This window comes from Chaetura pelagica, unplaced genomic scaffold (genome assembly GCF_000747805.2).
Source record: "Chaetura pelagica isolate M959 unplaced genomic scaffold, ChaPel_1.0 scaffold275, whole genome shotgun sequence".
NCBI lineage: Eukaryota > Metazoa > Chordata > Aves > Apodiformes > Apodidae > Chaetura > Chaetura pelagica.
In genome coordinates, this window is record NW_009953486.1 from 7,303,631 (window position 1) to 7,317,153 (window position 13,523).

Below are 13,523 nucleotides of genomic sequence, written 5' to 3' on the forward strand. Positions count from 1 at the left end.
CTTTCCTACCTGCTGATCAGCCAGGCCTGCTCTCTCTACCAAAAGCAGAACAAGAGCAACAGGGCATGGGTGTGAATGCACTCCAGCATGAAGCACCACATCTAATACCATAAAAAATTAAGAATGACCAGCACATGCAGGTGTACCCCTCATTTTTCTATCAATCTGAGAACCAGAAAAGCTACTGAGACTTAAGAAGTCAGGGCAAAAATTAGCTTTATAGCAATCACAGAATCATTTAGGTTGGAAGGTAGGACCTGCAACTGTGCAGAATGTCCCTTGTCTCAGCAGAAAGGGTCACTAAACTATCTCCTGTAAGTTACTATGAAGATTAATCTCAGCTATCAACTAGGGGAAATGCCACCACGTTTCCATTACAGAGTTCAGTTGCCCTAATGACATGCACAGCTGGGACAGAGATACAGCAGCTGATAGGCCAGAACAGCTACCTCAGATTTAACTGTATTTCACAAATCTTTCCTTTGTCTTAGGGACTTTTTCCATCTACCTTGCTTCTTGGCTCTTGGTTATAGAAAGAATCTGATTTTCAACCTATTTTGCTCACTGCTCAAGACACATCACAGATGCTGTTGGTTGTTCATAGGGAGCTGGGCATCTTAAAGGAAGTTCTAAGCATTTCCATGGCTGCTGCATGGACTTACAACTGCAGAGGATGTCATTTGAGAAGATGGTTAGGTCTGAGGAAAAACGTAGCAGTTCACTTGAAGAACAACTACAGTCTTCCTTATGAGGAAATAACTGACAACATAATTCAGAAGAAACCAACTACAATGCAGTTGAGAGGACGGGATGACATGTGGGTATAATCTGCTTTGCCACAAATGAAGGAAGTTTAAAACACTACAAATATTTGGGTGCAGCTACATGCCCAGGTGTGGCCCAGATGAACACAATTGGAAGGATTAGAATAGCTGAGGTCCAGTCAAATGAATCCTTTGTCTGAAAAGCAGGTGGCCTGAGGTCATTCACAGTTTATCTTTCTGGAGAGTTGCAGAGGCACCTGAGCAAACCAGAGAGGTTGTCTTTACAAATAAAATGACAAAGAACCTCTGTCATCCTGAGAGTAACTAACTAGGAATCTTACTGCAATTTTTTTTATTGCATACCAATTTACAGATGTGTTGGTTATATAAGGCACTGTAATTCTGTGATACTTTGTTAACATTTTATATTGATAAACAATATAAATTAGAAATAGAAAAGGTCAGGTGCTGGGACCCTCCAGAACAATCTTCTCACAAGACAAAACTTGTTTTAACAGCAATACAAATATTTTAACATATCCAATTGCTTGCTCAGGTTTCATATAATTTCATTGCCCTACATGTGTCAGTTCAGTCAACACTGAATGGTCTCAGCTGATTTCCTCAGTACCTACTACAGGGTAGTAGGCTGGACATTAAGCTAGCTGATGTGGCTGAGATCTATAGTGTGTAGCTCACATTTTAATCCTGTGTTAGGCAGAGGTAACTGGGGAGAAAACCAGTATTTATGTTGGCTAACTAATGCTGAGGAAACTGCAATTATCTTTTTTATACTTTAATAACATGAAGTAGAGAATCAGAGTTTCTTTAAGTCAAAGTAAAAAGCAAGAGCACAGGTTAAATGAGAAAACATGTAACAAAACAGGGGCCCTCTCAGACACAAGTAATACCCACTCCCTGGATTCATCAAAGAAGCTTGCACTTACTCATTTTGCTACTCACCTGAGAGTGAGATACCTTCTGCAAGTCCATAAGGAAGGTAAGCAAAGATAATCATCATCCCAAACTCCAGGGAGGGTGTTTTCCTTAAATCAATGTGCTTTAGCACGTACAGATGAAAACGTTATGGAAAAAGTAAATTAAAAAAAATTCAAAGAAATTTACATCTGAGTCATTCCATTACAAAGCAATGATTATGCTTAATGTACTCATCTACTGAATAGCTAACGAAGCTTCACATTGGCCTTTGACTCAAGTATGGGAAGTTTAATAATTTCTCCACAGAGAAACATTAAATATTAAAGGCTTTCCTAAAAATAGGGGAGAGTTAAGAAATAGTGAGTTAAAATAGCTCTCATTTATGTTCTAACAAACATACTGTCCTTCTGATGCTTATGATACTTCAAACTTACTTTACATTTGTAGTAATAAATGTGGCCACAAGTTCTGCTTTGCATGTCATGCACAGTTCTGCAGCACAGCTGCCAAGTACAAGTGGATTTTGTCTCAGACATCATGATTTGCTGGACTAAGTATGCAAGCAATCTCCTCTGTTCAGTCACTAGACCTCTAGTTACTTCCAAATGGATATGACAGATCTGCAGTAATGTTAACAGTGAGGACTATTCCTTCAATCACATCCTTGCCTTACACCTAAAATCCTCAACCCACTATCTTTGCTAAAATTCAGAGGATTCAGATGCCTGTGACATGGAAGTTCACATTCCTCCTGGGTCATGAACCACCACCAACCTTCAGTTGAATTTATCTACTGGCAATTAGTAAGAGATGTCCTTCACTGCACTGAAATTTTGCATGTTTAGGGTAAATCCAATACTTTGAAGCACAAGCAACTGTAAAAGGGCATATAACCTGCTTTTCTCTTTGTCTTGATATCACTTAGATATTGGTGAAAGAAGTGTTGAATGTCTGTCTCCCTCTGTTGTTATGTATGGAATAATTTAAAAGTTCATGGAATCAGGCTAATGAACCAAGAGAGGAAATATGTCCATGTTTAATCCAACAGCCTGTTCTTGTTATTTACAAACAAAATGCTTAACAGTATGTCCCAGATGACATGAATAGCTGCTGTACAAGCTCAGCACAAAAGATACCTGCAGTGAAGCCAGTGTTAACATGAAACAAGCTCTGAAAAGTAACAAAGGTGTCTGATAACAAACATTCCTCCTTATCTCAGCAGAGAAGCTTCTAGGTTGTTTAGCAACCAGCTTGTGGAAGAGGAAAAATATAACTCCATGTAAATCCAAATAGAACAGTACATAGGGAGAAATGAGCTGGTCTGACTCAAAAGCCCTCAAGAAAAGCAGCTTTTTTTCCCCCTTTTTAATGAAATGTTTTATGTATATATATGCTTGTAAAAATGGATCAGTACTGAAATGGAATTAATATACTTTGCATTTACACAACAATTACCATATTTTGTAACACTCCAGTGCATGTAATGCAAGATACTATACAGCATTTCAGACCTTGATTATGTTCATAAAAAATTGATGCAACTTTTTAAGACACACCCATGCACACTGACATAAAAACAAAATGAGCATGAGCTCAGCCAACAAAACAATGTCTAAGAAATATCCCCTAGGAAATGCTGGAAAAGAAAAATAATGTTAGACTGTCAAAGATCACCAATTTATAAAACTATCACCAAAATAAACAAAGGATATTAATGCAGAAATAAGACCAGTAAGAGTGCCAAGTGCAGCAGAGCCAAAGAACATCTTAAGAAAGTATCCCAGTGCCTGTAGGAAGGTTTGCCATCCACTTACATCAGACATATTTTCTCTTGTCAAACCTTCTGCTGTGCTAGATAGAAATGAAAAATAAATAAAAAGAAACAGTTACAAATTCTAAGCCTGGATCCAAAAATATCAAACATCTTTTGAGAACAACAACAAAAGAGACTTGCATTTCTTTGTTGCTACCACTCTTAAAAGGCTTTTACTAGGATATGTATAAAAACAGGAATGTCAAAAGATGTTAAATCAAATCTTAGCGTAAGCCCCAAAGGGAAAAATAATTCTGCTAAAAATCTAGAAATCCAGCATTGCTCTTCTGAAGAATCCCCAGAATTGTGTAAATAGGCTGTGATAATGCCCAGTATTACAAAACAATTTTCAAACTTTAAAAAGGAAACAAAAGCACATTTTGCAGTAGTAAAAACTCTGGGCATGAAGAAGGATAGCTTGTGTGATCATCAGAGAAGAACAACTGAACAAGACCTCTCATCAAATATTTAGGTGTGCATGAGAGACAAGAAGGTCACCAAAGGAAAACAAAGAAGCTCTTAGGGGAGAAATCTCTTTGAATTTCAGGGATGTATTTCATAGAATTCCATGCAAAGAAGGCAGGATTTTAACTGGTGTTTCTTTTGACTGCTGTTAGCCTTCATGGTCTTCCATAAAAGAACCACAGCTCTATTAAAAGCAATTAGTTAACTGAAAAATTACTCTAACTTTACTACCTTCTTAGTATGACTACTCCCATACATTCACAGTCACTTCTGTTAACTTCACCAGTAACATGAAAATCTAGATTTATTTTTTTTTATGCATTCAGCCCCAAAGAATTAGCCCAGGCAAAGGCTAAGGGCACTGGAGGATGTTATTCCCTGTGACAGCTCCAACGTAAATACAAAACTATTGCATGGATGCTGACGTGTCCCCAACCCCCCCTGAAGTGGGGCTCTGGGTATAAACCAATGATACTGGAGACACAGATGCATATTTGGCAAGGTAAATATTTTTGTGCAAGCCTGAAATGACACGTTGCTTTTTCTGTTGTCAGGACTGTCAGATGGAAAGAGAGCTGGGAAACATATGGGCTTAGAAAACAATCAATTCTCTGGGGTCAATGAGAGGAGGCACCGAGGGAGTGGTAATAAGACACCTATTTACTGTCTTCTGCCTTTGCACTTCATGCTACAGATTGCTTTTAACAAAGAAGGATCATACAAAATCCAGCTTTACACCAGAAATACATTATTACTCTCTATCTGAATGAATATTTAACAGAAAATAATGTGGTTGCTGTTCTCATAAACACAGGTAGTTCAAATGCACTTACTTGGTCAAGACAATAGAGACTGCATCATTGAGAATGCTTTCTCCAAAAACCAGCATGTTAAGAACAGGATCCACATTGAGGGCATTGAAAATGGCAATAGTAGCCACAGGGTCAACTGCAGATATTAAAGATCCAAATGCAAAACTGGGACAACACAAAACAAAAAAGAAAACTAGATGAAAGGAAAGTATGTACCTACTAAACACATGAACAAGTAGTAACATTATGTGTTATAGTTTCTACACCATGAAAGGTTGTACCCTTTGAAGTGACAAAGAGGAAGTCTTGGTTTGTCAATAAATGAAAAACAAAAGAGAACAGTAAGACAAAAAATCAGAGGAGATGTAAAGCAAACAACTTCACAGACACAGCTGAAACCATGAATCATACGTGCATAGTGTTACCTGTTCAGGAGTGCTAAAGAGGAACATTTACAGGGAATGGCTAAAACTTCATTACTTTGGAATCCAAAGACAGACAATACAGAGGCAATGAGACTGCTCAGCTGTGTAAAGTTAAAGGCTGAAACCAAGTAAGGAAGATTTTTGCTGTTCATGCATGTTTTACTTGCTATATTTCTTGCCACCCAATCTATTTTGGATTTTAACAAAAACCTGCTGTATTGGCTATACAATAAACAAAGAAAAATCCCAAACAAACCAGGAACAAACTTTATTTAATGGTAGGATGGTGTATTCCCAATAAACTGATTAGATCCTTTGCTAAATTCTTGAAAAATCGATATTATTGATTCTGAAAAACTAATTCTGGCTTTTAACAGAAGATTTGGACAAGAAAGTTACGTCCTTATTCTACATATAAATAATACTAATCAAAGTTTACATATTTTAATTTAAAGGTTGGTTAAAAAACTCCAGTATCTTTCTTGTCTAAAATAGAACTATGTACAGAATACTGTTTGGAAATCAGAGTAATTCATAGGGTTCAGAAGTGTTCAGTCTGTTTCATACACCATATTGAAGCCAAGCAACCTAAACAACAACCAGAAGAGCTGGCCAACTACAGTACATTTATCTTGACTTTATCTTCATACACTACACCATTTCCCCAGGAGCTTACCTGTCTGTCATGTTGAGTTTATAAATTACATCAGCCTGAAAGAATAGGTAAGACATAAAAAAAATAAATCACAATCAACTGTGGGTTTTTTTTTCTGCTGTTTTTTAAAAATGAAACTATTCATCAAACCCTAAGTTTATTATCATGAAAAAAATCACAGGAGTGATGAAACCCAGTCTACCACTGCCCTCCAGCAGTCATCTACTGCTCCAATTCTGGTTACCCAAAATCAGGGGAACTGGAACAGATCATGATGAGTGGAGTAACTAACACATCCACAGAAATGCAAATCTGAGAGGCAAAGAGGAAATAATGGATTGTTTGGCCTACCTGATGAAGTCTGAGAGAAAACAATTATCCATATTTAATCAGTGAGGAAACACCAAAACAGAGAAGCAAAAAAAACCAAACCAAACCAAAAAAACCAAAACATTGACAAAAGAACAAATATGTTTAATACTGGAAATTAGAAGATGGCTCTAGAGAATAGAGGTTTTAGAACAGCCTTCCAGTAGGAAGACTGAGTGCATAAAACCAAGTAAAACTTAACTCAGGCCTTAGGTGCTTTCAACATGCAGCATACTATGCCTGTGGAGGGGGTTATAACATTGTCTCTGTCCTAGCAGAGACCTGGACTTTGTGACCCAGGATTTAATTTCCATTGTATTTGTCTGCTCTTGAAAAATGGACTTGCAAGGCAGAGAAACTAAAGTACTTCAAAGGAGTTTTTCTTACCTGGCCCAGGAAATAAATTCCTCCACCTACAATGAAAGCTGATATTGCAGTGCCAAATACAGAAAATAGAGTGATGGAACCAATGTTCTGAAAAAAATTACCCTGGAATACAATAATTAATAGATCAGTGACAATTATCTGAGGGAAAACTCATATTCTTCCCATTTTGCCTCCATCACACCAGCCCTTGTACAGCTCTGATGAGGAAAGAAACCTCTTCCAACCAAGAAGAACAACCTCTGTATGGTACCCAACATCTTGCCAACATTCAGCTAACAGCAACAAGCTGCATTCCCTGCATTTTGGATTGAAGAGGCTTAAATTTTGCATTTTCTATTTACTGAAGATTAATACTCAATGCAATTATCCTAAACTTCATGAAGATAATTAAAAGCAGAACGTGTTCTAAACAAAACCTTAACATGTAAAATGAGTGTCTGGCAGGGGCTGACCTTGTGCAATGAATATCCAGATTCAAATATAATAGGTGGAAGCAAAAGCAGAAAAAACATATTTGGCCGAAACATTTCTTCTTCCTGCAAGACAAGAATGAAGTATAATTTCAAGGTTATCATATTTATTGAAATAACAAAACATCTTCCAAAGGGGAAGTTACTTAAAACAAATTATGTTGGAAAATGAAAATGGCATTAATGTTTTCTTCCTTCTTATGACAAAACAAAAGACTAAAAGACAGTAAGCTAGTCCAAGGGCTGCTACTTTTATTGTTTGGGGTGTTTTTTTTTAATCCACTGATAGAAATCTAAGATCTAGGTGTTACTTATTTTAAATTACTGTCTCCAAATAAGCTGCACAAGAAACAGATTATTTATGGCAAAGGAAAAGTCCGTCTGCTTCCACAAAAAGTATTCTGATTTTATCTCACTGTCTCAAAATCTGTAAGGGCTGTCAAGAAACAGTGACCTCTTTGGCCTCTGGTTTGAAGAGAATCTAGGTTAACTGGGACCAAATGCAGTTTCACTAGAAAACCCATTACCTAACAAGAAGAAAGCACAACTGCAAGTGAACATGCTCAAGATGCACAGCACTGTTGAGAGTCTGAGGCTTGATTCTTCTTGGCAAATGTAATTTGTGCCTGTAATTTAATGGTACTGTTCTGATGGTTTCTTTTTACCATCAAGAGTGATATAAATGAAACCTACTGTGAAGTAAGTTATTTTTGGTGACTTTACTCTTGGTCACCTATCTCATCACTTGGCTCACTCTGTGTCAGGGAGTAGTACCCCCAAAATGGCACCTTACATTTTTCTCCTGGCAGACTAAGCACAGAAGGCAAATCAGTCACAGCTGAATGTGCCCCTCTCTCTTTACCCACCAATCTCCCTCCTGACTCCCACAGTTCTGAACCCAGCACAACTTGTCACCTTTGTAAGCCATGATTAATTTGTTTAAATCCAGGTTAAACAGCTGATTGACTCTCCTGTTAGAACACCAGCTTTCCAAAAGGAAGTGCTCATCTCTTTAGAGTCTCATTCCTGGCTGTACCAGTGATAATCATCTTAAAGGATTTGGGGGACTTAGAAAATAAAACTCATCCTTTATACTGAAATGCTCTAGTCCATTATCCTGCACACACCATCCAGTGTGTCCAGGGAACACGACCTTGTGTCTGTCAACACAGCAGCACTGCTAGAACAAAAACCGCATGTGCCTGATTAATTGCACTGTTTAAAAGGCCTTGAAAGCAGAGCTGGACAAGGAGGTGAGAAATGATGAAAAGGAAGGACTGTATTTGTGCTGCACTGAAACAGAGACCAGGAGAGTAAAACATGAGGACTGTCATCATCAGCCATGCTGACCAGCAAGAATCACCAGCATGTGCACAGTGCAGTGAAGACTTAGTAAGGCAGGACTAAGGGCAGGGATTTGCTCCAGGATTTGCTTTCTACATGGATATAACCTGAAGTTAAATACTCCTTTATTTTTTTTTTTTCATCTCAGATAAACACAAATTGTCTAGCAAATTTTAAACCATTAAAAACCATTTTATAAAGTACCTAATAATTATTGATTAGAACATTTCACACCTGAAATTATGACAGCCTATGTTAAGATCTAAGCTTTAACATAGTGAAAGTAACTTAAGCAAATAACAATGTGGTATCTGTGACCATTCACCTCAGCTGATAATATGAGCAGCATCCTCAGCATCTCCCAAGATTTGACCAGTGCTCACCAGAAATAAACTACATAATTCACTAGCTGTGATCAGTATTTCCTGTGTTTGTAGCATCGGTGCTCATATCTTGGTGTACTTTCAGCTTTCCTTTTCCTTCTTTTTAAAAAGCTGATTTTGTGGCTGTTTGGCTGACCTACCATTTTAACTCAAATTCAGCTGACATAAATCAGGAATGAAAACACACTAACTAGTACACACCCACTGTTTCTAGTAAGTAAATATATAAAAATGAAATATCACAACATGACTCTTGAACTGTGTATTTGCTTAAATGAATGTACACAAAATTAGTGTAGTTAGTTGACAAAAGAAGTATAGTATGTAATTAAAAAGGTACATTTGAGTGAAAATCTATACATTTTAATGTCTTTCAACTAAGTAGGAAAAAAAACAACTTCCTTCAGGGAAATAACTGCTAAGAAATATTAAGCTGAAAGCTAGAATTAAAAGTCACTACTCAAACCAAGAGTTTCAGCTTGCTAATATAAATCCTGGTTAAAACTGGTGACTGAAACCACTGTGATTTCAACCAGTTCACTGATCTTATCCTAGCAAACTGATCCTATGAATCAAAATCACCATTTAAAGACTGCAAGATTTTAAATACAAGCAGGAATAGTGAAAAGTGTGAAAAATGCTGCTGCTTCAGGCAGACTGGTTTTGGCAGTGTCTCCACAAGAAGCAATGGAGCACCCAAGAAACATGCTATGATGAATGGATTCTCTTGTGAACTCTCTGCTCTTGGCACCAGTTTGATGCAGTTTTAAGCATAAGTAAATACAATAAGTAAATAACATGACTTTTAGCACAGCTATTCTGAAGAAGTGCTCCTTTTTACCTGTGAAATCTACGTTAACAACTTCCTGCAAAACATGACTTAGCAACCCATCAAAACACATTTTTTTCTATGAAAACAACTACAAAATTAAGTCCAAAAGGAAAAAGTGAAGTAAATACAGTCAAATAGTACACAAGATTTAAAAAATGCTATATTTTTTTTCTCTGACTGATCCCAAAGATGCCCAGTGCCACCTTCTACCACGTATCTAATAGGAACAGAGTTGGTACCATTAGAAGAATTATGCAGGGCAAAAAAAAATACTGTGTAGAAAAAGGACTTCTAAGGGGTTGTATTACTATTAAAAAAACCCCCACATTTTGGCATCAAGTATGCTGTATGTAAGTTTTTGGACATTACATCTAAAGAAACTAATATTACAGTCTTACTTCAAGCATTTAAGGATTGTTCTACAATTAAAAATTAATTGCTTCAAATGTACCTTCCAGTTGGCCAGCTTTTGAGCCTCTATGATTTTTATAAAAGCTCCCATAAGGATACCTAGGAGAGAATGAAATAACATTCTGAAATACAAAACACATAGCTGTTTCCATTAACTGTTTATAAACTCTCAGTCAACAAAGTTTTAAAAGTGAAAACAAGGGAAAACAAAGCCAGCAAGTCTTTCATTCCCAATTCACAAAAAAAACAGTGTGGTTTTGGATCCAATATGTGATAGTTTCCAGTATATTCCATAATTATGTAGCTTTCCTGCACAAAAGATTGTCACTTGAGATATTCAAATACTGAATATTGGGAGTGCTGTGTTTATTGGTTCATAAAGGTAACAGTTTTAACTACTCAAAAACCTTCCCATCTAAGCTGCATTCAAACAAAATTCCACCTTCCTTGCTAAAGAATCAGGAAGTTATGAGTTAGGTATCTGTGTGATAGCAAAAAAACCTTCAACAAGCCTCAGTTTTTTTGTCTCAGTGAAATAACAGCACTTACTGACTGGCAATGAAGCAGGCAACACATTCTGATCTGGGTGGAGTCACTTTCAGAACTATTTCCCAAATGAATTACACATCTTTTAAGTCATGCAGAAATACTCATTTGAGTATAAAATAATTTTATCAAGAGTGCTGCAAACTCAATGGTTAAAGATTATCATGCCCTTTCCTCACATATATCTTCAAATAAATAAGGCAGAAATCTCCAAATCAACAAGATTTCTTCCAGAAGTTAAGAATTAATGAACTGTCATTAATTGCTTTCAAGGAGTTACGAGGAATTTGCCTTTAGTCAGATTCCAGATCTGTGCTTCCGCATCGTTGTTTTATTATTAACAGAATGGAGACCTCACAGTCAAGCACTGTGGTACAGAAGTTGAAAATACACTGAATGAAAGGTAAAAAGTGGCTGGGAAGCTTAAAGTGTGCTTTCCTGTAACTCACATGCTTTTGTTCTCTCATGCTGTAGCTATCAAAAGAGTCTTACAAACAGCATCACATGGATTACTCCTGATGGATGTGTCATACACACAAAGCCATGAGGCTTAAGCCTTCTTTCACACAGAAATATTTCTATCCTCTGGGACTGATGCCTTCACATAATTGTGCCATGAAATGGTTTACATGGAAAGGAAGAGCAAAACTTTAATGAAGGAACATCAAAGGTCTGCTGCCCTTTGAAGGGGAACAGATGCAGATACAGCCACTTACATGCCACACAAATGCAGGTCTCTACTAACAGTCAGGCTTTCCATTCTGGGAAGGAAGCTGTGTCAGAAGTCAAAGACTAGAACATTTCTCATTTTCACAGGGCAGCAACACTGTTGTCAGTTGGTACAGGCAGTACTTGTGTCACTTATAAATAAGTTTACACGGGGAAAAATCACACCACAACAACCACAACCTGTACCTCTGAAGGCACAGACTTCAGGAAGTGTGCTTCCTGAATAAAATTTCAGTGTTTTATGAATTAATATTGAGAGCCCTCACATAAAACTATATTTGAAGGGGATTCAAAAGGAACAGGAAACCCTGAACTCACTTCTGCTGAAGTGGAAGGGCTCCAGTGTGACTTTGTGAAATTGGATCCTTGTGAGTAGGCCACTCATGGCCTGTGGGCTACAAGAGGGTCATCCCTTTCCTATAAGCTCAAGAGGCTTAAGTAAAAGGCTGGTCTCAATCCCTTTTGTAAGAAGAATAGTCACAAATTGACTCTAACAAAAGTGTCATGGAAAGATTAGGTCCTTTCATGATATCAAAAGTTAAATGAACAATATAAATTGCAAGGCAGTAGCAGAAGTTAAGGGAAAAGGATGAGCCTGAATCCTACAACTTCCACCTTTATATAGCACAAGGTACTTCTGGCTGCATGTTACACACAACAGAGCTACAAAGTGACAAAGAGCTGCACAAAATAATGCATCACTAAGAGAGTTTAATAGCAGCAGGATCAAACTGTGCGCTGGTATTTAAAACCTGTCCCACACATCTTTACAAACTACTCTTCTTTTATTACTAGATTGATGAATGCAGTTTTATGTTCAGCTGGTTCCATCTATTTAATCATGTAGATCAGTTTTGTGAAGGGGCTAATTGCAAAGCTAATTCACTTAGAGTTAATCTAAACCTCATTCTTTTGAAAATGTTACAGGAATTTTCTTATTACAAGCAGCCTTTCTTTTTCCTGAGAACATGTTAAAACTCATTATCAAATCAAAGAGAAAAACTTTTCTGGCAACTACTTTTACCAACAAAATTCCAGTTACTTTTAAGGACAAAGATCAAAATCCAGCCTTAGAGAATGCACTCCTGCCCTGTCCACCAGGAAAGTAACATGCCCTACAAACTGAAAAAGAAGCTTCTGAGCAGCTTAGACAACAAAAGGAAAAACAGTGGTGAAAATAACATTTGTCATCTTTATTAGCCTTCAATAGCTCCATGAGAATATTTGCTTCATTTACAAGTCAAAATAGGGCACACCTGACTTCTGGCACTGCTAGCAAAAATGGATACTTGAAACCCAAGCTGTGCTCTTGCAGCTATGAAGATCATTACCAGTAACAGAGGTTCACTGACCAGCAATTAGCTGGCAATGCCAACCATTATACAGATGTCAGATCCTGCCAACAAAGCTGATGGCAGTTTAAATATGACTGAGTCAATAAACTAATAAACAAGGCTCAAGTGACCCAGGACATCTGTTAGCTGGGTTGCTACAGGCTATAACACTCTCTTGACATAGCAGAATTGTATTTGCTGGTATCATCTCGTCTGCTTTGGGAAAAGAACAGCAGCTATGCTGGGGTTCATACCAAACAACAAACTGTGCAAGTTTCCTAGATGCCCTCTATGTGAACATACAAGAGAGGTAATGCTGCTCCCTCTTACCCACCCTGAGTAGCAGGGACAGCCCCAGCAAGAAAATATGCTTCCTGAACAAGCTTTTATTAGGACTGACAGGAGCACAGAACACACCAGCACAGCTAAAATCCTTGTCCTGCTGCTGAGATGCCAATAAGAAACAGAAAGAGAAGAACATTTGTGCCTCTGCTGCTCTGCAAAGCTCAGCAGGGGCAGTGACACCAGCTTACCTAACACCTCAGCTTAGCACTGCCCAGCAGTTGCCTTGGGGCAGAATATAAGCAATTATAGTAAAGAAAATTAAAACTATGCCAGCAAGAGCAAACAATATATTACTGCACTTTAAATTAGGGATTATGCTTAAATTTAGATCAGCTATTTAATAACAATGGTAACTAACTTGATTAGAAGCTAAATTAACACCTTTCACCTGGATTTTTGTAAACAAAGAGGAAGGATGCTGAAGAGATTAGAGCAAAGGCCTTAAAAGGAATATTTAAAGCCACTGGCAGACATACTACACAAAACATCCCACCTCTCCT

General features: G+C 37.5%; 1 protein-coding gene across 1 annotated transcript in view; it reads right to left on the reverse strand.

Annotated features, from left to right (window-relative positions):
* SLC9A8 (solute carrier family 9, subfamily A (NHE8, cation proton antiporter 8), member 8) overlaps positions 1 to 13,523 on the reverse strand; it is a 66,693-nt gene that overhangs the window by 7,373 nt on the left and 45,797 nt on the right. Inside the window, exons 4-10 of the mRNA XM_009998768.1 lie at positions 10,110 to 10,168; positions 7,082 to 7,165; positions 6,630 to 6,731; positions 5,895 to 5,929; positions 4,815 to 4,958; positions 3,416 to 3,554; positions 1,728 to 1,833 (exon numbers count right to left, since the gene is read on the reverse strand). Of these exons, the coding sequence (XP_009997070.1) occupies positions 1,728 to 1,833; positions 3,416 to 3,554; positions 4,815 to 4,958; positions 5,895 to 5,929; positions 6,630 to 6,731; positions 7,082 to 7,165; positions 10,110 to 10,168 (669 nt within the window). The remainder of the gene's footprint in view (positions 1 to 1,727; positions 1,834 to 3,415; positions 3,555 to 4,814; positions 4,959 to 5,894; positions 5,930 to 6,629; positions 6,732 to 7,081; positions 7,166 to 10,109; positions 10,169 to 13,523) is intronic.